We start from the raw sequence: 27,533 nt of genomic DNA, 5'->3' as shown, positions 1-27,533 counted from the left end.
TTATTTTAGTTTTACCCCCAGAATCCAGAACAATGCCAGGGTACTGTAAGGAGTTAAATGAACATTGAATGCTTTTTATTAGAAATGTATTAGAGATCTGTGCCATAAATTATTAGCAACTAAGAAATCATTATTGCTTTAGTTCGAGGAGGCTCCTTTGGACTGAGTCTGCTAGACGGAGTTGATTTCACATCATTAAACATTAAACTCCCTTGACTGGTAGAGAGATCCTGTGGTCTGTGCTCTGGGCCAGCAAGCTGGGACGCGTGTCTCCTTCTCATTTGCGCTCTTGCTCTCCAGGTGGGGAAGGCTGAGAATCTCAGACATGATTTCTAAGGTAGCTGACCCATTTTATGATCCAGCGATACAACTAACGTGGCAACGCCAACGGCCATGACTTTCCCTCCTGATCGTAATTGACAAGAACGGCAGGTCTCGGAGGGTTCAGCGCGGTCACTGAGATGACTGCTCTTCTGCTTTTCTGCCATTAGTTCAACAGAAGACACGTTTTCACCTCTTTGTAGGGCATCCTTCATGCACAAAAAAGCACAGGCTGAGAACATACAACTTCTTTGCAGCTTTTTGTTCCTAAAATTTAAACTTACTCTCTCCCATGTTCCATTAGGATGTCTCTTAGGAAGGCCTTTGTATACCCTTCTGGCCCATTGAACAGGCTAGTGTGCAGTTTTGCTTACTCTCAGAGGCCCGTTACTGAGGAGGATGTAGGACAACCAGCAAACTTAAAAAAATGTAAATATATCACCTGTGTCGAAGTACGGAAACACGTTAGGAAAGACACGTCCTACCAAGAGAGCCCTACGGTAAAATGAGTCACTGCTGGGAAAGAAGAGACATAATCGCACTCCAGAGAGTAAAAGACATGGTGTGGCCTCCTCAGCAGAAATTCAGCACCCTTTATGAAAATCTGATAAATTTCCCAGTTTCCCACAGAGAAAACGACAGAGAATTTAATGAGAAACACATTGGAACCAGACCTGTCACTGGGTGATTACATATTCACTAATCTCTCTGTAGGGTGCAGAGAAAGTTGGTCTTCTCCTCCGAGAGAGTTTATCTGAGTTAAAGGAAAGAACAAATTACCAGAAATAAATGTCTTCACTCTCCCACTGACACCTGCTGATATCCCACCAGACGGCTTGTTTGAATTCCAAATAGCGAGAGCTTCAGGGTTTGTGTAGTAAGCTATTGTTTTGATGACCAATGACACTGAAGTTTCATACAGTGGGTGATTTATTGGTACTTAAATGCAGCTTTCAAGTGCCTGATATTTTTAGTTTGGACTCGGGATTTGTGTTTGAGAAGTCCAAGTATAGTGAGGGGGTAGCATGTGTTCTTACTCTTGCAGGATTCTGTGCCCTTTCGTATGTGGCATGAACTTCTGTCATCGTTACCTTCATTAAATCTTATTCAGCACCTATATCCATTCTATAAGCATTTCTGAACACTTAACATACGCCAGGAAGCTATACGTAAATACAATTACATACCAAGTTCTGGACTAAGTAGAATATCCCATAGGCTGCACAGAGTCTTTAAGTCAGAGGGACCTGCCCGTTCAAAATTGCTATCAGCTAAGAGCATCTCTTAAGTTCTTTTGAGTAGCCCGAACTTGGACTGGGCAATGTACAAGGAGAACAGATGTATTCCCTCCAGTATTCCAACTCTGAGTGTCCCCTGATGTTAGCATTCACGAGGAGCGTGCTGAACAAGTATTGAGCGAATAAAGGAATATTTCACTAGTTGGATGCCTTGTGCAAGGCAGGATCTCAGAAAACACAGAATAATCGGGAAAGTAAGGCCACGATGAGGGAACGCTGTCAGGAGCTGTACGGATTTGCAGGAGTGGCGTCAAGACCACGTCACTCATATTCATGGCTTTCTAGAAGGCTTCATGGGGAAAGTGGGATTTCATTCAAAACAGATATGTTCAAGAATTACATGTTTAATAAGATCTTAGAACTGTTGATTATCAACGATGATATTACTCTGACCATTCCCTCTTGATTAATTCAAATTTGCAAAGTCCTTTGTAAAATGCTAAGCCCAGAGTTGATGCCATTTTATAAATCTCTTGACCCAATCTCACACGTGGTTGTGTGTGTGTGTGTGTGTGTGTGTGTGTGTTTCTCTTTTTCTTTTTTAATCCCACACAAGGCCTTTAAAAAATATCTACATATGGGGCATCTGGGTGGCTCAGTCATTGAGCATCTCCTTATGGTTCAGGTCACATTCCCAGGGTCTTGGGACCAGGCCCCACATTGGGCTCCCTGTTCAGCAGGGAGCCTGCTTCCTCCTCTCCCTCTGTCCTTCCCACGTCCACTCGTGCTCCTTCTTTCTCTCTCTCTCCAACAAAATCTTAAAAGATACAAATATCTATGTTGATCACTTCATTGAACATTTTTTTCATGTGATTATCCAGTATAATCTGGACACTGATTTTTAGTTTTATCTGAGAAGGAACCATGTCCTTTTCCTGGTACCTCAACGTTTTAAGACTCAACAATCCATGACAAAGCTGGAAAAGATGTTGAAGACCATGTGGTGGACAATGAAATGAGGCAGAATGACTTGCAAATATATGGCAGAGTCAGAAAGTACAATAATTTAATAAAATAAAAAGTATGCAAGAACTCTTAATTTCTAATCACTATTTTTATTACATAAAATTGCTTAAAAACTGATGGATGATTTGTAGCTAAGTTGTCTCAAGGTGTATCTGAATGTTCTTTGTGATTCTCAGATGTAAAAGTGCCAACACCAGTTCAGCTCAGGCTGGTTTTGCCTCCCCCTCTCTCCTGAGACTTTCCAACACGCAATGTGAGATGGAAGAGCTAACTCTTTTCTTTGACTAATAAATTATATGATAATCTTATCTCAAAAAGTGGCTCACAATTGGACTTACTGCTAAAAGACAAAAACTGATGAGTCCTGCTCTTTTATTTAAAGTTTCCTTCTCTCAAAACTTTTTATTTTAAAGATTTTTTAAATGTATTTGACAGAGAGAGCTCAAGCAGGGGGAGTGGCAGGCAGAGGGAGAGGGAGAAGCAGGCTCCCCGTTGATCGAGGAGCCCCATGTGGGGCTCCATCCCTGTACTCTGGGATCATGACCTGAGCTGAAGGCAGGCACTTACCTAACTGAACCACCCAGGCGCCCTTTCTTTTTAAAAAGATCATTGGTTTGGGGCATCTAGGTGATTCAGCCGGTTAAGTGTCTGCCTTCAGCTCAGGTCATGATTCTGGGGTCGTGGGATGGAGCCCCACATGGGGCTCATTGATCAACAGGGAGCCTGCTTCTCCCTCTCCCTCTGCCTGCCACTCCCCCTGCTTGAGCTCTCTCTGTCAATTCAATAAATAAGATCTTTAAAATAACTAAAATAAAAGATCATTGGCTTAAAAATAGATTACACATGATCAAAATTTAGATGTAGCAATGAAAAAATCTTAAAGGAGGTGCAGAATTCCTTTGACAAATTATTTTTGGCTGTTTCTTAGTGCGGCTATGCCTGCAGTACTCTTTTAATTAAAAAAGTAACTGTACAATAATTTTCTACAACGGTAGAAATGATGCCAGAATTCAAGGTTTTGGTCTGGGTAATATTTTCATTTTGTGATTGAAAATGTGGGAAGTCCTAGCTTAGTCCCTCTGTCCTTTGGAAGGGTAAAAAATGTTAATGTAAGAAAATTATTTAGTTTTCTATTTCAAGATCAATGTTATAGAAAATTCACCTACCAGACATATGGTGTTTTATTTTCAGGGATGAGAGGGAAAAGCATCTAAAACAATACCATTACTATCTTCAGAAATACATTTTGGCATTATCCTTTATTGTCATCACGTGATTTTGAACTGCTGGCTCACTGTAACTCAGCAAAAGAATGAAGATAATTTATATACACCCACACTCTCAAGTTAGTTTCTTTAGAAGGAAGTGACAGTATCATTTGTGAAATAAAAATCAGTGTTATTACATCTTATTGGAAACCTATACTTACTTCTATAGATGTTCCAAATAAAGACTTTCTTAAATTAAACATAATATAACTAATAAAACTGAATTGTCAGTCAGAAAGTATTTGCCATCTCTCTTCTAGGCAAATTAGGTTCCTAAATTTTAGCGCCAAATGTGTAGATTTTTAAGATAAATATAACCGTGATTAAACAACTTCATTTGATGTTAGATGGGCCAAGTTACTTGAAAATTGCCAAAAACCACGTAAGCAAGGACTCCTCCCATCAAAAGTTCTAGGTATTAGTAAGGAGTTCTATTTATACATGTTTTCCGTACATAAGTTCATTTAATTAATTAATTTGGGTAACTTTAAGCTTCAGCAAGCATTAATTAAATGTAATTGTGTATGGCCAGTAAACTGAAGATCAGTGTAATTTAAATTTTTTTCAAATTTTAGCTTGCCTTTTAAATTTTGAAATTAATGAGTCCTGACTTGCATAATATATATTTAGTAACTATCCTATTTTAACTTTCATATACTAATCAAACCAAGCCATTATTTTATGGTTAACATAAACTACCAGCAGCATTAGCCTAATATAATATATGTGTCAATTCAGTATGTTGTTAATCATCATTAATATCATCTTTTCCTTGCCCGTTTAGGAACACGTGTCTACAGTTCTGTTTTACAAGTTTAATTCATTATGTGTACTAAGAACTTGATACACAGTGCACAATTCTTAACAATATATTAGAATAAACAAAAGGGTTATTTTCAGTTTTCTACTGGGCATTTAAGGTGACATGACAGTTGGATAAGAGTTGGACATATTTTGTCTCCAAAGTCTTATTTCATTTAACTTAAGAGAATTATAATGTATAAATTAAAGAAAATTTTTGTAGTATTTCATTTTGTATTTTTTAAAATCATGTATTGGATGCAAACAATATTTAGTCAGATTATCGGATTTATAATAAAACACAATACTAGAGTACAGGCATGATATTTTTGTCCATGGGTGATTCCATATATTAATATGTGTATACTTTGTTTCCATTAAAAAAAAAGCAAACTGCTTAAGTAATAGTAAGTTCAATTGTGATAAATTGCAAATGCAACTTGCAATTTGCATCTTGCAATTTGCAATTTGCAAAGTTGCATAAAATGCAACTTTGCATTGGTGCACCAAAATAAACCATACCTTAAAAAAATTCGCCAGCATCCTTTAAAAGAAAAGAAGCATGCTTAACTATCAGACACAGGCTTTCTGTGAACTCTTTTGCTCTTCCTATGAAAGACATACTTCTTAGCTTTAGCTGTACCTTTTTTATTGGCACATTTCTGAATATAAACACATTTTATAGAACTCCATAGAAATGATCGCCCAAGAAAACATATAAATTATGTAAATTCTCTTAAGTTAAATTTTCTGTGATTCGTGCCCAGGATTCAAGTGTCATTTTCAATTACCAAGTTCCCAGCCCTGAATTTCCCACAGGGCATGGCCAGCTTTCTAAAAACCTACATCAGAAAGTATCTATTCTAGAGGGCCATCTATTCACTGGAATGGTTACCTTCAGGAGAGCAAACTCAAAGGGCGTTAGGCTGAGTAATAAGAATATTTTTGACAACGGCACTCGATGTGCATGACTGTTACACGATTCATCTCCTCTGGTCTCCATGTTCTTCTGCTAAGTGGGCTGCTCCCTGTGGCTCTGTACAGTGGCGATAGCAGAGGGTCATACAAGAGGTATTTTAAAGCGCTCTGGTTTCATGGTGTGTGCTTGGTGGACAGAATAAAATGTATTCCTCCAGCTGTTCAAGAATTAGGGCAGGAGGGGTAGATAGAAAGAGAAATGAAAGCAGAATGAGATCCTCGTAAATCCTGCAAACGTAGTGTACCCGGGCCTTGCATTCTCTTCCTTATCTCCAACTTATAACTCCATCCAAAAATCCTTATATTTTCTCCTTAGTCCCGGCCCACGATAGCCCAGCCACGTAAAGGGCAGGATGCCACATACTGCCACGAATTTACACACACGCACACACACACACACACATGCACACACACAGATCTAAGTTGAATCTTTGGTGCCGTTGAAGAGAACTGAAGCATTTTAAGACGAAGAACTAAACTTACATTATCTGAGGTATGGTAAAAATAATAATAATAATAATAATAAAAATTAAAAGTGCAATGAATAAGAAAAATGAAAAAATCCACATGTTACAAATGGGCTATAAACACATTTATATTCATAAACTGCATTCAAATGGTTATGCCATATTAATTAAAATAAAAAAGTAAGAAAATATGCTCAATGCAGAGGTACTTTAAAAAAAACCCAAAAAACAAAAACAAAAGTTAATAAAAATATTTCATCTGCATCAAAATATTCTTTGGAAACCAAAAATAAAAATGTATCATGTGTGTTCTTTCAGGTTGATCTGTAAAAGTCAGGAGAGTATGAAGTCCGCGCTCTTGAGCTTCCAGAACATACTGGGTACCACCAAGCACTGAGCAGAAGGCTTTCCCATCTTGGGCACTGAAGCCGTGGGCTCCCCACTTAGGACGAAGAATTCCGGCTCAGCTCCTCTCAGAAAACATCTTTGTTTCGGTGGCACTGAAACCCGTGACCTGACTTGGAGACAGTGCAGTTGAGCTGGAGCTGGACCCAATACTCTTCTTTCTCAGGTCATCAGCACAGCCCTGGAAGCGCCGAGGGAAGGCCTGGTTTCTCCAAGGCCAAGATGAAGGTTACCCGAAGCGGAACTTGAGTCTGTATTTCACGGTGTTGGGACTCTTCCGAGGGGCAGACACGGGCACCTTCGGCTTGACAGGACCTGGTGGCTTTTTCTTCTCGGGAACGGTGACCGTGAAAGAAAGTTCTGGCTGCTCTAGCTGCTTGAACCTGGGCAGGAAGTGAGTGGAGACGTGCTGGGGTTTGACCCTGGGGCTGCAGCCCCGCTTGGCCTTCCCTCTCTTGTTGAGGGCCACGTACCACTCGCGGCCCGCAGGCTCAGTTCTGTGGATCGCCGAAGCGTAGGTGTTGTAGCTGTTCTCCTGAAATCGCTCCCTGAACTTGCAGTCGTCTGTAAATTTGGCCTAGGGGGAGAAAAGAAGAAACTTAAGCAGTAATACTATTTTCAGCACGCAAGAAAACGAGGCCTCACGCTGTGAAGAAAACCGAGAATTCCGGAGGGAAGGCCTCCTCCTGCCTCCTTTCTTGGAAAGACCCATCGCTTCTTTTTAAAGGTTGCTTCAGACTACGACGTTTCATGTCTACCTCCCTACTTGATTCATCTTTGTAATGCTGATTCCAGTTTACTATGTTCTTGGGGAAATAATATCAATGCATATAAAAAGGATAACAGGAACTCTTAGTATATTGAAACTCTGTTCCGGTTTTTAAGCTACTTTGAGACTGGCAGTGAAAAAATTAACTTCTGAAATTTTAAGTCATTTTCCCCCCTCTTAAGCCATTAAGAAAATAAACAGAACTGAATTACTAAGGAACAATTGCCTGGTAAAACATGAATTCATGTTCAGAGAAATGGGGTCATATTATTCCTTTGAAACAAGGATACATTTTTCAATGTTATCAGTGTGATTCATGGTGCTGACAGAGGGGTAGCATATGGCCCTATTAATATTGCATGTGTTAGAGTTCTTCAGGAAAAAATATATCTTCACACAGTGATACAGGAGAGAATATTCGATGCCAAGAAGAAAAAATTACTTTTGGAGTCATTAGCAATACTTCATCCAGATCTCTCTCTCCCTCTGCAGACTCTGACACACACTGACATACACACACACTGTCTGCCCTTGAAATGTTCCCAGAATAGTGGAAAAAGCAGACAAGTGAGTGTCCATCATGGTGAGGTTGATAGCGGGACTTAATGATCACGGTCTGCAGAGGATACAAGAGGAAAGGATCCAGGAGGCTGGAGGTGGCCGGGCACAGGGCAGAGAAGTCTTCCTAGAAAAGATGACAGGTGAGGGGTGCCTGCGTGGCTCAGTGGGTTAAAGCCTCCGCCTTCGGCTCAGGTCATGATCTCAGGGTCCTGGGATCGAGCCCCGCATCGGGCTCTCTGCTCAGCAGGGAGCCTGCTTCCTCCTCTCTCTCTGCCTGTCTCTCTGCCTACTTGTGATCTCTCTCTGTCAAATAAATAAATAAAATCTTAAAAAAAAAAAAAGAAAAGAAAAGATGACATTTGAGCTGAGTCTTCAAGCACAACAAGATATTAGTAATGCAGGTGACATGAGAAAGAGTTCTCAGAGGGGAAACAGTGTGTCCATAGGTCAGCAAGACACTACGGTAGGTAGCAACTTCCACAGGTAGTAGCGTAGTAATGTGGTGGAGGTAGTGATCCCACAGGATGTGGGTTAGGAGAAGAGGTCAGGCTGACACAGTTGGCCAGGGAGAGCTCTGAAGACGCATCCTATGCCTTGCCTGTCCTGCTGATGGTTTTCTGTTTACTGTGTACTTAGTGAAATAATACTAATACTTATAAAAATGACAGGAACTCTTAATATATTTAAATTCTGTTACTGTTTTTAAATTACTTTGAGATTTTCACTTAAACAATTCACTGCTAACAGAAGATTCTGTTGAGGAATTAAAGGAAAATAAAAGCATGAACACAAACAGATCTGCAATCAAATGTCACTGTTGCCCGTCGAGGGCAAGCTTTAGGCTCCTTATCCACAATCCTTATCCATAGGGCTATTGGGAGCACCAAAATATTTTTCCAGGGAAAAGATGGGTGGCTTTCCTCAAATGCAAAAGAGGCCCAAAGTCCCAAAGAATAAGGATTCCTATCCTAGACCAGACCACCAGGTTTCACAGGGGCGGGGAGCCCCATTATCTAGAGTTCCTCGGTTTGTGAGCACCAAATATGCTGATGTCTGTAGAGAAAAACACAAAATATATATGAGATATCCTTTTTATACCAGACCAAGAAGTACTATACTGGAATTAAGAGTTCTTTTCTTTTTTTTTTCTTGCTTTTTCAAATAATGCCGTGCTCTTCTCTCAGCATCGAAAGTCAGAACACGGCAAGGCAGCCTCCGTAGATCTACTCTTGGTGGTCACATGAATTTTTTGGCTTGTGCAAAGTACTGACGATATTGGAAGACAGGTTTCAGGGTGTTTCCAACAGCTTCCAGCAGCACACCGACGTTCTGGATGACAGCCTGCCCAAGTTATTTACATTCAAGCATAGTTCAGTCAATAAGGCTCTTTATTTGAAGGCCAGGAAACTACAGGCGCTGGACGTGGGTGTTTTCAAGAACCACCACCTATGGCATTGCTCGCATCCTGACGTCCTACCGGCCTATGTCTAGGCCAAGGGCACTGTGCGGACATCTCTGTACAACAGGACGCACTTACTGTTCCTATTTTTTTTTATTAAAAAGACTTTCTTACAAGTCAATGTAGTTTTTTTTTTTTTTTTTAATAGCTTGGCTTTTAAAAGGGCATAAATGCTGTCACATTTCATTTGATAATCCTAAAGTTTTATTTTAAAATAAAAGCTCTAGCCATCTGTAATGCTTTGGGCTGCGTAGAAGGATACGCATTTTAAAAAGGCATATGGGGCTTCGTCAACGAGAGTAGCGGGTATATTTAGCCTGCCTCATATTTTTTTCTTCAAATGTGCTTGAAAACATTTTAAAAAATATATACATTATACCTTGACCTGACTTTACTCATGTTTGACAAAAATCCATTTTCCTGAAAAAGGATAGCAGTGATTGCTTTGTCCAATGTTGACTTTTTTTTTTAAGTGTACTGCAGTATTTAACCTTTCCTTTGCCGACACACACCGCACTGAATTAAACTTACAACAATCCCATCTTAGAGCCTTCATATGGGTGGAAGCCCCCCGATTCCACCCGCTCCAATCATTCTGTCTAAAACCTTCTTTCCCTCCTTAGGATTCATGTTCTTCAGCTCTTAAGAGGACAGAAGGCTCTTTGGGCTCTAGATTTTCCAAGGGTCACTGACTGTCACCAGAGGCAGAGGTGCCCAGAACCCGAGGACCCGCACACTGTGGGAAGCCCCACAGCCGTTCCGGCCCCCACACGGGAGCAGGAGTGAAGGCAGTCAGACTGTTTTGGCTTTCTCAATGGACTTCTAAATTCGTGTTTTGTCTGAAAAAGTCTTCCAGCTGCGATGGAACAGAACCATCTGAAACAAACTCATCAGTGATTCTTTCATCAGGAGATCTAGTTTCTTCTTGAGGAGCACGACTCCTGGCTTTGTTCAGAAATGACGGTGGCCCTAACCCTAACTTCTGTCCCTCATGTCACGCACGAACCGTTTATATGGCAGCGACTCAGTACGCAATACGGGTCTTAGCTACAGGTGTTCGAATATACGTATGCGTTTACCATCACACAGTTTCGGATGGTAAGTTAAATTAAAAACCAGGTGGTTTTTAATTTTTTAAATCTCCTTTGAATTATAAGAAGTCCTTTGGCAAAACACATATTTTTTCAATAATAGAACTACATTATTTTCCTAGATGAAGTGAAGTTGCCAGAAAGACGTTTTCTATAGTGCGGGTGTGAAGCACAGAGGGGAATGGGATTTCAGGGAAGCCACTGGACTCAGGACCCGCATGGCCGCACTGGGCTAGCACCATCGGCCATCGCAAAACCGAACACTAAAATGGTCCTAAAGTACCCATATCTTTGAAAAAATTCATTTTTATGGGTCTCCTCAAAAGATGCTTCCGGACTATGTATCACTTGTCAGGCACTCTGCTAGTTGCCACTTTTCCAATGAAAAACCAAACAGACACGGTCCTGTCCACGCTCTTTGTTGAATTAAATTAGGTGCTTTTCTCCTCAATTTCTCCCCTGATCTTGCAAGTGTAAAAACACGTTACATTCAACAAATCATAATTGTAAAATTAAAATGAAATGTTCGGCTAAATTTTTATGTAACTTGGTACAGTCCTGATGCAATTTAATATAGTCCTAATGGACAAAACAAATGAAACTTGAACAAATGAAGCTATTTTTTGCTTGTATAGCCTAATTCTTCAGAGGGAGAGAAAGAGTGCCATTAAGGAAAACAAGAAATTTTGGATTAGAAGGACCCTGCGCCTTGTTTTACTCATCTCTTCCCACAGTGAGAACACACAATGGATGTTTAGAAGAAAGGTCAAATTCAGTTCAAAGAAAGTAAAACTTTGATTAACTGGATATTTTAGAAAACACTAATTCTGCTTAATTGAAATCTGAGGGTCAAGTAAGCCAAACAGAAAATTCTTTCTGAAACATTATTTTTTAAAAGCTTTCTAAAACCTCTTAACATAGTTTCGTTCCTTCGTAAATCCCCTGGAGTGTATGATAGGGACGTCGCGGGAAACAAGCGGCTGTTCTCACTTCATGCCGCAGAAACACGCATGTAGCACGCAGAAAGGGAGGGGAAGAGTGACTCTGGACCTATGCCAGGATGATCCTTGCAGTTTGTGGGGTATTTAATCAATTTTAGTTCTTTTTTTTTTTTTTTTAAAGATTGTATTTATTTATTTGATAGACAGAGATCACAGGCAGAGAGGCAGACGGCGGGGGTTGTGGGTGGGGGGAAACAGGCTCCCCGCTGAGCAGAGAGCCCCATGCGGGACTCGATCCCAGGACCCTGAGATCATGACCTGAGCCGAAAGCAGAGGCTTTAACCCACTGAGCCCCCCAGGCGCCCCTCAATTTTAGTTCTTTATTTTGCTTTGTTTTCTTTGATTTGTCTCCCTCTTTTGAAAAACCTTGTGAAGGAATAATTAACCAAATACAAATAATTAGAATGTTATTGTGGGCTACAGCCAATTCATATTATGAAATAATTAAGACATTATTACAGACTGTGATAAAACGATTATAAACCGAACTGTACTTTAAGCAGAGCTCCCTTACTGCTTGCATCCCTGCGTCGGGTTCCGTCTCCTGTTAGTGCTTCTCGGGTCCCACCCCTGTTCCCACTGATGGGGCTGCCCCGGCCAGGTGCCCTTAGCCTAGGCTGTCTTGTGTGGTTGTGCTGAATGTTCCCTGACCAAAGGCGCTCCACCTTGGGTGGTGATTAAAGGCTAAAAGGCAGACCTTGTTCCAACTGCTTCCACGCAGAGTACCCCAGCACAGGGCGGTATTCCCCCAAAGAGCCACGTTTTCCTCTTGACTACAAAGGTTTCCCAGAGTTCAGTTGCAGCCACACTATGCTATCTCCAGGGCATAGCCTGCTTCCTGCTTGGCACTGATCATCTGTCCATTCTATATCTCTGTCCTTCATCCTGAGTGACCAAGGGAATATATAAGTGGGATTTAATAATAAACCAATGTGGGGTGCCTGGGTGGCTCAGTCGTTAAGCATCTGCCTTTGGCTCAGGTCATGGTCTTAGGGTCCTGGGATCGAGCCCCGCACCGGGCTCTCTGCTCAGCAGGGAGCCTGCTTCCCCGCCACCAACCACCTGCCTTTCTGCCTACTTGTGATCTTTCTGTCAAATAAATAAATAAAAACTAAACCAAAAATATTAATAAACCAACCTGACATAATGTAATGAAGAAAAATGACCACCGGATTTCTCCCCCTCCCAATTTTACGAATTGACCTAAAATTATTCCGGGAGCCAGTTCAAAATGCAGATTCCCCAGGCCCTATCTGCAGAGGTCATGTTTTAGTAAGTGTAAGGTGAGACCCTGGAATTACGTCATTAACCAGCTTCCCGTGTTACGTGACGCAGGGGAGGTAAGAATTTTCTCTCTGATGCTCTTAATAACTCCAACGGCTGGCCTACTGAGGGCTCCTCTGTGCCGGGGAACGTACATCTCCTGGTTCTCCCTCACAGTAATCCCAAGACAAGCAGGATGCTGTGCTCTAATTCTCTGGTCCGAGAAGGAAAGAAAGCAATTCTGTGGAGCCCCATGTTTACCAAGCGCGGGGTTAGGCACCTGTGACTTCCAGCTCGCATCTCCCGGCGCCTCAGCTCAGCTCCTTCACACCACACAAACCCAAGGGCATCTCCTAGACTTCCGTCTAGTCCTACCTGTCTGGAAGTTGCTCCGTGTTAAAATACTGATGAGAAACAATGCCATTCTCCACACCACTGGCGAAACAGAGCACCGTCCCCAGCTTTGGGCTGACGTGGAACTCTGGAGCTGGACGTCCACTCATCCCACCCAGATTTCCTCAGGAAAACAGGCTCTCTCGCTAGTTTCACATAGTGTGAATTTGAGGGAAAACTGGCATTTACTGCAAAGGCTGAGCCCTGAGCCCATTTTTGAGCCTGAACTAATGGACATTTAGTTTTACTATGTAAGTTGAAAGCCCTTAGAGGGCAAGGGGAGTTTCTAGTCCAATGCCTTTGGAGAGCTCAAGGTCTGGACGGGGAGAGTGGAGGGCTTAATAGGTTATTCTTTTTATGATGATGGTAACTATTGCTCAAGCCTCCATTCCCCCTTTCAGTAAACACGCCGAGCTCTCGGGGCTGCTGACTCCTCCTCACACTGCCCCCAGCGCAGGAAGTCCACTCCAGACTCCCACCCGGGGCCAGCCAGCTGGCACCTCCACAACCAGCAAAGGAAGACGCTCTAGGCTTTGCTCGGGGCTGATCAAGCACACATTCCATGCCTGTTTCGTAAACTCTGCAATTAGCTTTCCTTCCAAACATGATCCCCTAAAACCCTGAGAAACAAAAATAATTCTACCACATGCTTCTCTCTGGACCTTTAAAATAAGCTGAAATGTTTTTTCTCCAATAGACAACATACTATCTTGCATATTTTATGAAAAGGCTGAAAAAAAAAAAACATGATAACCATCTTTTCCAGGATTTCCGTTTTCTTTAGGGAAAAAACAAGATGCAACAGGGCTCTAAAAGAATTATGAGATTATGATCGTAAGAAATGCTTGTCTCTTAAGAGCTTGAGCCTGAGAATTTTGTTTTCAAATTAAGTTCTTTGAAAAAAGGGAAACTCTGGAGATAAGGGGCTCCCGTGGACACAAAAAATCTGGACCTAAAGGAAAAAAGCATCAGTGATAAATAGGACTGAGGCTGGTCTAAATATCTGAAGGGTCACAGCTGCCTGACCCCGAAATCAGGAAGTCTTCTCCTGAGAGAGGAGACAGGATCATCACACAGCTGCCCCCAAGCAAATTAAGGAGATTCTTTCTTAAATTAAATGGTGGACACGGGGCACCTGAGTGGCTCTGTCGGTTAAGCCTCTGCCTTTGGCTCAGGTCATGATCCCAGGGTCCTGGGATGGAGCCTGCTTGGGGGTCCCTGCTCAACACGGAGTCTGCTTCTCCCTCTAACTCTCCCCGCTTCTCCTGCTAGTGTACCCGCATTCTCTCTCACTCTTAAATTGTAAAACGTCTTTAAAAAATAAATGCTGAATTTATCCCCCCCCCCCACCCCAGGCACTATTCTAGATCTTTCATATGTATTATCTCATTTAAACTGCTCAACTATCACAATAGATGGTTACTTTAGTTTTCCTCCGTTTACAGCTGATAAAACCAAGGAAGGAAAAGATTAGATAAAAGAGTAGGTTTAATTTAACTAGAAGGACACAATCTAACTGTGTCGGTAACCCCCGCACTCAGGGTCTCTCACTCCTCCATCTGGACCCACCTCAGACAAACCCAGAAGGGCTCTCTGGGGGGATTTCGACAGAGATAAGGAAGCTGAGGAGAGAGCAGGAACAGAGTGAGGGAGGAACAGGAACAGAAAGCAGGCAGAGAGACAGAGACAGCAAGAGAAGCGAGCTCGTTTCCACAAGTACCTCAGCCTGGGATGAGTTGAGGAGGCGAGTGGAGTCCCAGCGAAGGCTCCGTCTGACTAACCCTCTCGGCTCTTGGGAGGCAGACATGGGCTCCCACCGCAGTGATTCCCAGCACACCTTGACAAGGGGAAGACCAGACGCCTTCATCCTTGCACGGAAGCTGAGAACACCTGCACAGTAGGAAGCGGGCTGCACTCGTGCTGGAACATTCTAGTGAAATGTTGTTTGAACTTCAGTCATCTCCGTGTGCACGTCTACGTGCACTCGTTCACCTGCATACTTGGCGCCAAGAGAAAATTTCTCTACCGAATTAACAAACTTAGCACAAGAAAAACATCAGCACAGGGGCCCCTGGGTGGCTCAGTGGGTTAAAGCCTCTGCCTTCAGCTCAGGTCATGATCCCAGGGTCCTGGGATCGAGCCCACATCGGGCTGTCTGCTCAGCAGGGAGACTGCTTCCTCCTCTCTCTGCCTACTTGTCATCTCTGTCAAATAAATAAATAAAATCTTGAAAGAAAGAAAGAAAGAAAAAAACATCAGCACAAATGTTGCCGCAGTGTGACCCATTCCGGGCTCTTTTTCCTGTCTGCCATCTTTGTGTCGCTGATACGGAAGCATTTTCTAAATGAAAAATTCTGAACAAAGCAGAGCTCACTCCTGCTTTGAAAATTCATCTTGAGAGGCATCCCCTATGCAACACAGCATCACACTGAGTGACCAGCAGGTGTGAAATTCTGTGGTAAGTTCTGCGAGGACCACATCCCCTCTGCTTCTTCTTCTTCTTCTTCTTCTTCTTCTTCTTCTTCTTTTAAAGATTTTGTTTATTTATCTGACAGAGAGAGATCACAAGTAGGCAGAGAGGCAGGCAGAGAGAGAGAGAGGAGGAAGCAGGCTCCCCGCTGAGCAGAGAGCCCGATGGGGGGCTCGATCCCAGGACCCTGAGATCATGACCTGAGCCGAAGGCAGAGGCTTTAACCTACTGAGCCACCCAGGCGCCCCCCGCCCTGCTTCTCTAGACTTTAAGTTGAGTACTAGAGACACAGAAATAGATGGGGAAAAAGAATCCAAACAGAATTGGGGAAGGGGTGCAAAACACAAGCAAAATATTGTAAGGATGCACCATGCTATTTATTCTTTGTCATGTAATATGAAAATATTATTATTCCTATAAAACAATATGGGGAAAACAATGAAATTGTTTCCAAACAAAACTCAGCATCTTCTTTTAACTAGCTTTTACCTACAAAGCATTATAGCATTTATAGAAAAAGAGAGTTCTAGAAGGATGATTCTGGTTCAACCACGTGTTAACTTGGGAAAAGATTTAACATCTCTAAGATTGCTTCCTCCCCAAATCATGTAATGAGACAATGTGAGTGAAAGAGTTTTTAAAGAACTGTGCAAATACATTGTCTGTGCCTGCAACTCATTCTCAGTATTCTAATTGTTACTGTAAAAAATAAGTTGAAAATCTATAATTATTCATGAATATGTCTCAATACAATATGGGAATCACTTTCTCCAGAATTATATGAATGTTTTACATTTTGGGTTCACATTTACTTTATAGATAAAACCCTGAAAGTACTCTATTAATTTTAAATTTTTTTCCAGTTTTGTTGAGATATGATTGACATATAATATTATGTAAGTTTAAGGTGTGCAACATGATTTTCACATATATGCATATATACATAGCAAAATAATTATAAGTTTCTCTTTAAATGTCTCTGGGCAGTTATTAATTTAGAGCAGCTCACAAATTACACATTTAATCTTAAAATGTAAAGGTTTTTAACTTTTTCTGTGACAATGCAATTTTGTGCAAATCAAAACTAAATCAAATAATTATATCTAAAGTTACAAGAACAATTTTTCAATGTGTTTCACTAGAAGAAAACAGGAAAGAAACCATCTGGGCATAAAACTGATAATTGCTAAGATTAATACTATTTCTGAATTCAACTTCCTTAAAAATAAATCACTTTATAATTTAATTAGTTTTCCACCTAAAGAAAAAGTGCCAATAAGAGCTCAGATAAGAGAAAGTGGGCTTGGACCATTGATTTAAAAAGAATCCACATAATCGTAGGGCTTAGTTTTTCATCTACAGCTCCCCTCAAAGTCATCAGAATGACTTTTATATCAAAGAGCTTCGGTGAGTGACAGGAGCAAGACTTGCTTTGTACTGTTTAAAAGTCATTATTTCATGAAATAACTTGAGCCTGCCAAGATGAGAAAGAATAACAGATGCTGTTTTTGCATTATCTGCATTATTTCAGCCAGCCGTCCTCAGGCATTTGGGTCATATTTCTGGAAATTGGTTACTCGCATTTGACAGGGGAATCATGTAACCTCACCTTTTGGCGTGACCTTTCTAACTGGCACCCATTTGTAGTACTTTGAGTTCCGTGGCAATTATCCTTAAGCTGGCCCAAGTTTAGCTATTTTTTGCATGTACTAGAGCATAAATTGAACAATTTAAAAGTTAAGATGCTCACCCAAAACAAACCAGTATGAGAAAGTTTCTTTACACGCCCTGCACTTTAATAAGATGTTTAGATTCTGAAAGTGTTCCAATTATTTACAACCTTAAAGTAGACTGGGGGAAATTCCTGTGTTCAGACGAGTCTGATCACTGTGTTCAATATTCTGCATGTGGATTTTTAAAAATCAAATTTTTTTTAATAAAACGGGATGCCCTGCTTGTGCACACTGATGCAGAACTTTGCCCCTGTAAATAAATAATCAAAGACCGATTACTTTGTGAAAACTGTATTACAGCTTTCTCACCGCACAAGATGAAGTAGGTAAATCTTTTTATAATTCTTATAATCAGTGATTAAAGAGGTTAGCAAGGGTTTTTGTTTATCTCAATCATTCAGTATCTAGTATATTTAGATTACTGTATAATATTAGTATTTACTGAGCACTTACAATGTACCAAATGCTGTTTAAAAGTTTTAAATATATTATCTCATTTAATCTTCAAATAAGTATAGAGATCGCTTGAATTCTGCTACCCCCTTGTATTAACAAGTCACCTTTAGAAAAAGGAAAATTGAAATTTTTACACATTGAAACAAATGAAACTCTCAATGAATTTTTTAAAGATCTGTAAGTAAAAATGATAAATCACAAGTTTCAATTGATTACATTCTTAAATAAAAGTTTCTACCTACTTCAAAAACTAGAAAAGCAATATTTCTCCAATTCATTTAGTAAAAATTAGAGAGAATAAGAAGTAAAGGACTAACATTAAATAATAATTGCTTTATAAAAATGATATAATGTGACAAATCTTAGTACACTACAGAAAAAGCATAAATCACTTTTAAGTGCTGTACATAGGGACTAAAAAAAGTAAATCAAATCTGTGAGTAGAAAAACCAAGCTAGACATATGTTATTATCTTTACAATGTTTTAATGCTTCCCAAGTAGTGAGTATTTTCAGAAAAAAAACATAGAAATCTATAATTTATAAATTGATTACAAAATATATAAGTAGCTTGAGAAACTTTTTCAGTGCAAAATTAGTCTTCATAATTTTAACTATTGTTTTTGATGCAACAAAATTACAAAATGAGAGTCCGCAAATGGAGAAATTGAATTTCTCTAAGCATGATCAAAATCGTCTCATTATTGATTCCTCTCCACACTTAATGATGTGAAAATATGTTATATTACTTAGACCTAATTTCTGACATCATGAATAGCTTATAAAATTGAATAAGAGCCTGATCTAGTAAATATGCACACACAATCACCACAAATAGGTACATTTTAGTTGTTATATAATATTATCACTTCCATAATATTTCTCTTCAGTTGGACAAATTTTAAGAAATAAATAGTAGCGATCACTTTGAGAGTGGTGCTATTTTGAAATACATTCATCCTTAAAAATTTTTTGTGAACTCTGTATTATCTTTTCAAGTGACTAAAATATAAAAATGATTACTTATAAGAACATCTTGGTTAAATGTACATATAATTTAAAAAATAAAAACATTATGTCCTCTGAGCAAATTGTTCCTCTACCAATGTGGGAAATTACTCTGTTCCATTCTACAAATGTAGAAACTCCGTAACACCTTTAACAAGTATAAAGTGGTTCTACTTACACTTGCGTGGAGTTTTCCTTTTTTTGACATCGCTAAAAATTTGTTGCTGAAAACTCCTCGTATTCCTACAATCCCCTGAGACACAGCAAATATTTCCAAAATACCTAGGATGACAGAAATCCCAAAATAAAACACACACTCCTCTATATATCATTGAGTAGAATTCAATTTCTACATCGATTCTTTTCATTCTTTATAGCTGTGATTTTAAAAAAAAAACAGTATTTAACATCCATATCTTCCATGATATTCATTATGTTAAAAAAGAAAAGTCTAGCATGCAAGTGTTCACTTAAAATAGCAATTTTTAATATTCAAAAGCTTAGTTCTGGTTCATTAATAATTCCTTTTTTTTCCTTACAAATAGGTCACTTTTAGTAAACAGTGTTTACCCATAAAATCTTGTCAATCTTAATCTTAAATTTTTTCAAACTAATTCTCATCCATTGTTTTCTATCAAAGAAAATACACTGCTTTTAATATTAAATCTCATAAAGTCTGGCCCAAGACTGATATAAACACTGAAAGCCAGAGACAAATTCTTCTTATTTACATGAAATAAATCCCTCTCCTCAAATTATAATAACTATACAAATCAATATGTACCATATTCAATCATTCAGAGAGTAGTTCATTTAAAGACTACACATAAAAAGATGTTGAAAGCATTATAAATAATTTGGGATTATTGGCTCAATGAGTGTTAAGGCATTATGGTTTGGGACATCCTGCATTTTAAACGGTTTTTCTGGCAAAAAATTTAATGAGGTATTTTATTACATTACTGTTTATATTTAGTATTTCATAGTTAGCATTATCAAGTCCATGTTCCTCTGTCTCCTATAATAATTTGGAAGTCCACATCAACTGTGTCAAGAGAATCACATACCACAGCTCACACAGTATTTTAAGATGAAATTCATAGTCTGTATATAATTAGAATTCCTGTCTGTGTATCATAAACTCATATATAATTTATATGAACTTGAGAAAAGCATAGTGCTTTTTTGTTAACTGCCCACCTCAAATTGCCAAAAAATTGGTAGGGGAGGACACAATCTTATAGTTCGCTAGAGCTAAGAAGGGACCTAGCCCAGGAAGAAAGAAAGGAGCGAAGAAAGGATAGGAGAAGGGAAGAAAATCTCAACCTTTTGACCTAAATTATTCTAAATACACATACTAAGAAGATATCTCAATAATATTCTGCTGAATAGAGAACGTCACCGGAAGTTTTGAAAAACAGTAGCCTCCACCTGCAGTATTCGAAATACATATAAAATTAGTCAATTTACCAAAAAGGCAGTATTGTGGATACACATATATATGACATATAGAAATACATCTATATAAATGCCTTCATTAGGCACGTTTCTGCACAATGTGAGTTAGTACCTATAATTGTAGCAAATATTGCTGCTTATTTCTTCAACTTGATTTCTTAAAAACACTTGATCAGAAAGTTCATGGGGGGGAAGGGGTAGCCGAACTATTGTCTTTGTTATAAGCATATTTAGTCCAGAGTAAGCAAAACACTTCCGGGAAACTGCCACTAACCCTTTATTAGTGGATATTTCTTGAAAACAAAACAACCAAAAAACCACTTGAAGGGACTACTTTCACTTTTAAGAAGAAACTCCTAAATAAACTGTCACTCATTAATTACTTTCTTCCAAACATTTTCAAGATGCTCTCTTCGATAGGTTTTGCTGTACAAATTATTTGACTGACGCACACCCAAGGATTTAGACGCATTACCATTTTATCACATAGTGACGAAGCACACAGAATGCTTTGTAAGGTTAGATACAAAATACGATGTAATACATTGTGATGATGTTAGTAATAAAGCTTTAATAGAACATGATACAAAGTTGCATTTCTATCACACAGAATATTAAAAACAGCTTAAGGATTTTAGATATTTGGAAGATGGGGGAAATGTTGTGAATGTTGCTTAAATGTGTTAACAAATGAGACACCAAAACATGAGAAATTGGCTACGTGTCGAGCAAGAGAAACAAAAGGGACAATATGGATTGGTAAAAAGGAGAGTTAGTTGGATGTTTTCTCCCAATTTACTTATGGTTCTACATTGTTAGTGTTTTTACTCATTCTTTGGAAAATTACTTGGTTTTGTAAATACAAACCTGTGTTTTAATGAAAAAAATACATGGTAGAGTAAGTGATAGAATTCTTATTGAATGTATCCATTTACAGGCTAACATTTCAGAGGTCAAGACAAAGTCTCCGTAAGTATTTGTTTAAAGCTTTGACTATGTAAACTATAGCTTCTGACAAGTAATGTATTCTATTTTGAGAAAAACCCACTTTGAGTCACTTGTTTCCTAACACACTTTATGTACATTCTGTATGTATATACTATGTAAAATTTGCAGCATAACAAATTACACTGGGAAGATGAAATAATATGTGTAAAGGGTTATTATTTTATTATATATACTGCTTGGTTTCTTTTCTTGCAAGTACCAGTGTAAAAATGATATATTGCCTGGGAATGAATGGATTTTATAATTTTTTATTTTTTTAAAATAATTTCATTTATTTATTTGACAGTCAGGGATCACAAGTAGGCAGAGAGGCAGGCAGAGAGAGAGAGGAGGAAGGAAAGCAGGCTCCCTGCTGAGCAGAGAGTCCGATGTGTGGCTTGATTCCAGGACCCTGAGATCATGACCTGAGCTGAAGGCAGAGGCTTTAACCCACTGAGCCACCCAGGCACCTCTGGATTTTGTAATTAAAAAAAAATTATATTTAATTGAAAGCTTAAAATATACTTTTGCATATATTCTATTTAAAATTATGAAGAACAAAGGAAAGATAAAGATGAGTTCAGATGAAATAATTATTTTTTCACATAGGTAACTTTGGTATGATCTTCTAAATCTTAATGTAATTATGATGTAATATTGAGAACGGTATTAAGATCATAATTTCCAACGTAATTTCAACAGTAATTTCACAAGATCTTTTTTGTGAGAATGTTGGAGCAAATTCTGCAGTTCAACTCCCTGACCCCACCTCCAAGACATCACACAATTATTGATTTTACTATACCAAATCTCAGGAAGGCACTAAAGAATTCTATATAATATTTTAAACCCTCATACATTAAATCGCACATATATAAATCCCAGAAAGCATTTCTCTAAAACTAAATTTTTCTCAACTTCAGTAGTTTCCTGACTCTTTTTAGAGTCAGTAATAATAAATTTTATGAGAATTTACAATTCCCATTATGGATGCCAAGCTGGTATCCGTAAGCAAAATTGTGGAAGGCCAAGTATATCTCATAGATCAGATAGTCAATGAATGTTCACTAAGCTGAATTTGACCTTCTCACAACCTCTGTTTCCTTTTTCAGGATACCCCAAGTGCACACACGTATGGACACACATTTTACTCTCCTTCAATTCTGGCCTTCTGCTTGGGGAGTCAGGCAGGGTGATTACTTCCCATTAGAGTGCTAGTGACAATGTGTTATCTTTCTTAGGGTGTTAACGTGTAAGAAAATCAAAAGAAAAAAGCAGTGCGTAATAGAAAAACACTATTTTCTCTTGGTGGAATTTGAGGGTTGGCATCTAGATTGAAGGAGGCAAGAACTTCTCCACACACTGTCTAATCCACTACTTACAAGCATAGACATGCATTACAAAGTCAATTTATTTCAGTAAGAGAATATATGTCTAGATTTTTTTAACCTTTGTTCTCTCCAGATTTTTTTTTTTAATACAGCAGGACTCTATTAATGAAGGCTGATAAAATCATGTAAACTCTTCCCTTTTCTCTTTTTTACTGAATGGCATACAAGACACAGATATCTGTATTCAGAAGCTTTCAACAGCTCATCTGAAAATCCTCAAAGAAAATAATTCAAAACTGAAGTTTCTCTACTTGCATTCACACAGCAACAGATATGCTGTGCCATTATCAAATCCGAGTCTTGAAATACCCAACTTAGCAGTTTTCAGTGATTAAATTAGTAAAAGATCTTTCACTTGAGTTTTTCTGCTCAGGAGATATAGCTATAGATTTAGCTAGGCTTGGGGGACTACTTAAAAGGTTGACTCTACATGACCCCAAAATTGATAGTGAATTTAGATTTTCAAAAATTAATAAAAGCAAGGGTTCAGTTCAGTCAGAATATATGATTGGAATTTTCATATTTTATGTGAACACTTTGGCTTTGTGCAACCATAGTCTTCAACTTTAGCTGCCTGAATTGATAATTACTTGACTGCCTGTTCGTCAATGGCCCAACATAAGTAAACAGAAGCATTGAAGCTGAACTTGGAAGTGTATAAATTAAAGCAAAACCTTTGTTTCTATTCAATAGAGGAATTTTATCATTTGCCTTGTCCTGTCCATCTTTCTTAATCCTTCCCTAGTATTTCTTCATACTACGAGCATGAAGAATGAGCTTATTTTTCTGTCTCCAAAACTTAGAATAACTACTGTGTAAGAGAAGCTAACAATATATTAAGTGGTATGCCTTAACTAAATAAATTGTGTTTCCAAATCTATGGTCAGAGTATACTTCTGATGGTAAAGCTAGAAAATATTCACAGTTTTCAGAAATGTTAGTATCAAATGATAGTTATATGCATCTCTTCTGACAAACATTACAGAAAATTATTGAGTTTAAAAGAACCTGTTAGAAGGCAGTTTGATTAAAAAAAGAAGAAGGCAGCTCAGTGGCAAGGTTTTGACTCTTTCCTGAAGTAGCATGTATTATGCTGTAACCAAAGGAATGTGAGTTTTCCTCATTGCTAACTCACAGACCGTAACATGAGATCATAAGGTAAAGCTCTGGTGTGTCCTCTGTGGCCCTCTCTGGTCCCAGCTCTGTGTCTCCTGTGAGACTTAAACAACAAAGGTTTCCTTATGTACTCTACACAACAGCCCATGACCGATGCCTTAGTTCTATGTACGTGTCGGGAAACCGTCAAATGTTGCTTTCAAAGAGGTGTATGACCACAATTAGCAGGTTTCTGTCTCTCTTTTACAGCTCTTTCGGGCAGAGGCTTATCTTAAATTTTCAAAGTACATGCTTTCCCACTCAACATGACATATTTCATAAATTCTCCATCCAGCAGTGGTAGCGAAATCATAGTTAGTAGTATTGGACACCAGACATCACAAAGCAGAAAACCACCAGGACTTAAATATTCAAGTTATGGTTTTCTCTGTGAGAAAAATCTATGGAAGGCAAAAATAAACTAAAAAAATCCCCCAACCCCCAGAAGTAATCAAAATATTAAGGCTAATGATGTAGGCAGCCTTTTAAGGACGCACACATGAATGAGTGAGGGAATGAATGATGGTGGCCATCTGAAAGACAGACCACACCGGAAAGGCTATTCTAAACAGGAATGAATGGGGGAACCTGTTAAATTAAGGAAGTTTTATTTGAGTGATTTTGAGTGAACATCAGCTGTTCCTTTCTAGGTATCTTTTTAAAGTGGATTTTAAAACAAAATGTACCTTGGGGCACCTGGGTGGCTCAGTGGGTTAAAGCCTCTGCCTTCAGCTCGGGTCTTGATCCTGGAGTCCCAGGATCCAGACTGGCGTTGGGCTCTCTGCTCAGCGGGGAGCCTGCTTTCCTTCCTCTCTCTCTGCCTGCCTCTCTGCCTACTTGTGATCTGTGTCTGTCAAATAAATAAAATCTTTAAAAACTAATAATAAAATAAAATAAAATATACCTTGTTAATAGCAATATCGGTCAACGCCTCCTTTAGGTGAATGTATTCTTTGCTGAACTGCTCTCATGTTCCTTCCTGTGCTTTTCTAGAACCTCTCTTCGGGCAAGGCCTAAGTTGCAAAAATCTGTCTTTTCCAAGAGAGGAGGGTGAGTATATGGGGAAGGAGTTTGGATTTCAGAGACCACTAGTACATCCAAACCCACCCTAGAGACGTGCCCCCCACCCCAGATCCAACCAGCAGCCTGTTAAATGCTAACTTTGGGTCCTCCCTTGGGAACACAGAAGTTCTCTTGTGCTGGTGCTGATTTCCTGGATAAACTACAAGAACAAAACAGGAAAAGTTTTCCTGTAAAAGAAAGGTGGAAAGATCAGAAGTGGGAAGTTGGGTGGGGGGGAATGAGAAACACAAGTGGAAATACTGAAGTACATGGCGACTCTCGCTGCCCCTGGAATCTTGTGAAGGTCCCCTTCGCCCTAACACACCTGCCCTTTATGACCCAAGATGGTGAGTTGTTTGATAAGGGTGCGGAGAACCTTAAAACATAGAAACAGCCTCCTCCACGGAGCGCGTGGGAGGCCCCGGGGCTCGCGGGGGCACATTCGGAAGAGCGCGCTCTGGTTCGGGGCTCCAGGGCCCCGAAACACCGCACCGCGGCCCGCTGGAGCTGCACCGCTCAGCTCGCAGGAGTCGGGGCAGGGGCGGGTGTGGACGCGCGCACCGCCAGGGCTCCCGCACCCTGCCTCCGAACCCCGAACCCCGGGGGGAGCCGCGCCCGCCCGCACCCGCCCCCCCCGACGTGCACACCTCCAGCCCCGCTGGGCAGGCGGCAGCCAGATTGCCAGCCCCGCCGAGGCGCCCGCGCTCCTCCCGGGGTTAGAGAAGCTCAGTGGCCCGTGGGGTCGCGCACACCTGGGAGCTCGCTCCCGGGCTGACACTCGACGGCCAGGGGACCGGACGCCGCGCAGCCTTCTGGCCACGCTCCCGCTCCTCCTGGGCATCTCGCAGGCCCCGGCTGTGGGTCTGTCTGTTGGGTTAACCCCTGCCGGATGAGCGATCTGGCCCTTCCGAGGAGAAGCCTCGGAGCGACCCCCCCCCCCCCCCCCCCCGGTCTCGTGCACATCCCGAGTCTCCTGTCTCCCGCAGCTCTGGAGGCAGCGAGAGGAACCCGAGGAGCAGCGGTGACCCGCGGAAACGCCCGCGCGCGGAAGGCACGAGGGAAGGGGGGAGATGCAGCTAGAGAGAGACCTCAGAAAGAAAATGTCAAACTTGGCTTCAACAAAAACAAAAACAAAACAACTTACACACTGTGCACCTGTAAGGAATTGAACCTCCTCTGAGTTTCTTCCAAAATAAAGAACTTTTCCTTAACCGTCCTGGGGAACCAAAGGCTGGCCACTTCCTCACAAGGCGCTGTCACGGTCTCAACGCACTGAACGTTGCTCAACGCAACTTTGAAGTCAGTCACGCCAGCGCCCACCACTGTCTTTCTCTAAACGTGTCCCGCTTCCCAGACGCCTGTCCTCTTCCCGGCAGGGGCTGTCTGGTCTCCCCCGGATACCGCGCACAGGGTGTGTGTGTGTGGCGCGCAGGTGTGCAGGCCGCGGGCATAAACCGGACGCAGGTGTGTGTAGTGCCTACTGCTCTGGGCTTCCTGGTGGCCGCTGGAGGGGCGGCCTGTGAATCTGATTCTTCTAAGAAAAGTAACTGGTCAGTTTGGGGCCAGGAGAAGGATGCACTTCGACGCCTCTTGAAGAATGCTGGCCCGGCCGCAGAAGCGGGAGGTAACAGAAACCCAAGGAGCAGAAGGACTTGTTTTTCCCCGGGCACAGGCTGCGGCTCCTCCGGGACCCGCAAGCGGGAAACGGGGGGCCCGTCCGGAGCGCCCGGCCGCCGGCGCCGCAGGGATCGCCATTTCTCTCACCCCGAGAGGGGCGCGCGAGCGCGGCCGCAGGGACGCATCCGCTCCCGAGCCGCCGGCCGCCCCGGGGCCGCCCGGTCCCGCAGCCCGCGTTCCCGAAGGTGCCCCCGCGGGCCGGGGCACAGCCGCGGCCCCGCCCGAGTCCCCCGCCGCCCGCTCAGGACGCGCGTGGCCGGGCGAGGGAGCAACTTACTTAACATGTTGGCTTCATGGGAGCCGTTGACTTTGCCATCCGGGTAGATCTGCAGATGGAAGCCGATGCCCACTCTGCAGTACAGGCTGCCGGTCCGGCGCCCCGAGGGGCTCCACTGGAAGCTGCTCTGCTCCGAGCCGCCGCCTCGGTTGCCCGGAGAAGCGCCGGGGGAGGCGGAGGCGGAGGCGGAGGCGGAGGCGGAGGCGGAGGACGTCGTGCCCCTGCCGCTCCGGCTGCTGCGGGCGCCTCCCGGGCTCCGACCGGTGGCAGCGGGTCCGGGGTGCCCTTTGGCGGCGACGTGCTTCTCCCCGCGAGCCCAGGCGCTGAGGACGAGGTGGCTGAGGAAGAGGAGGAGGAGGAAGGACAAGCTCATTCTTCCAGCCGCCGGGTGTCTACGCGCATCTTGCAGGGCTGCTTCTGGGCTCCGTGGCCCCCGCGCGGCTGCGAGCCTCTGGCGCTGCCCCCGTCGCCGCCCCGGGTGGACATAGCCTCGGGGACGAGGGGGAGGGAGGGACAGAGGCCCCTCGAGCGGATCCCGCGCCGCCGCGGGGATATTTATAACGCCGGTGATCTCACTGCGCGGCGCCCGCCCGCCAAGCCTCCCCTCGCCCGCCGCTTTGCGCGCTCTCCGGCCGGGGCGGGCAGGGAGCCTCGCGGCCCCGGGGGCGGGGGTGTGCAGGAGGGAGGAGGTGCGAGACGGCGCGTGGGAGGGGAAGCCGGGAGGAGAGGAGCTGCGCCCCGACGCTGGGCACGCGCAGACCGGGGCCACGCACCCCAGCGGCTCTCACGCGCCGCCGGCCCCCCTCGCCCGGAGCCGGT

At 41.8% G+C, this 27,533-nt stretch overlaps 1 protein-coding gene across 3 annotated transcripts; it reads right to left on the bottom strand.

Annotated features, from left to right (window-relative positions):
* On the bottom strand, positions 1–27,249 carry FGF5 (fibroblast growth factor 5). Of its 3 annotated transcripts, none has more exons than XM_045072226.1 (3): positions 26,715–27,249; positions 18,886–18,989; positions 1–530 (listed from the first exon to the last, which is right to left on the bottom strand). In XM_045072226.1, the coding sequence occupies exons 1-3, from the start codon at positions 27,085–27,087 to the stop codon at positions 333–335; spliced, it is 675 nt and encodes a 224-aa protein (XP_044928161.1). In that variant the 5' UTR covers positions 27,088–27,249; the 3' UTR covers positions 1–332. The 3 variants fall into 3 exon arrangements, with proteins under 3 accessions (XP_044928161.1, XP_044927820.1, XP_044928574.1); XM_045071885.1 differs by lacking the exon at positions 1–530 and adding an exon at positions 6,141–7,081 and having other exon boundaries at positions 26,715–27,236; XM_045072639.1 differs by lacking the exons at positions 1–530; positions 18,886–18,989 and adding an exon at positions 6,846–7,081 and having other exon boundaries at positions 26,715–27,246.
* Between the last annotated feature and the right edge of the window lie 284 nt (positions 27,250–27,533).

Source organism: Mustela putorius, unplaced genomic scaffold, assembly GCF_011764305.1.
Source record: "Mustela putorius furo isolate JIRA1106 unplaced genomic scaffold, ASM1176430v1.1 tig00000040_pilon_pilon_pilon, whole genome shotgun sequence".
NCBI classification, from domain to species: domain Eukaryota; kingdom Metazoa; phylum Chordata; class Mammalia; order Carnivora; family Mustelidae; genus Mustela; species Mustela putorius.
This window is presented reverse-complemented; position numbering and strand designations above follow the sequence as displayed.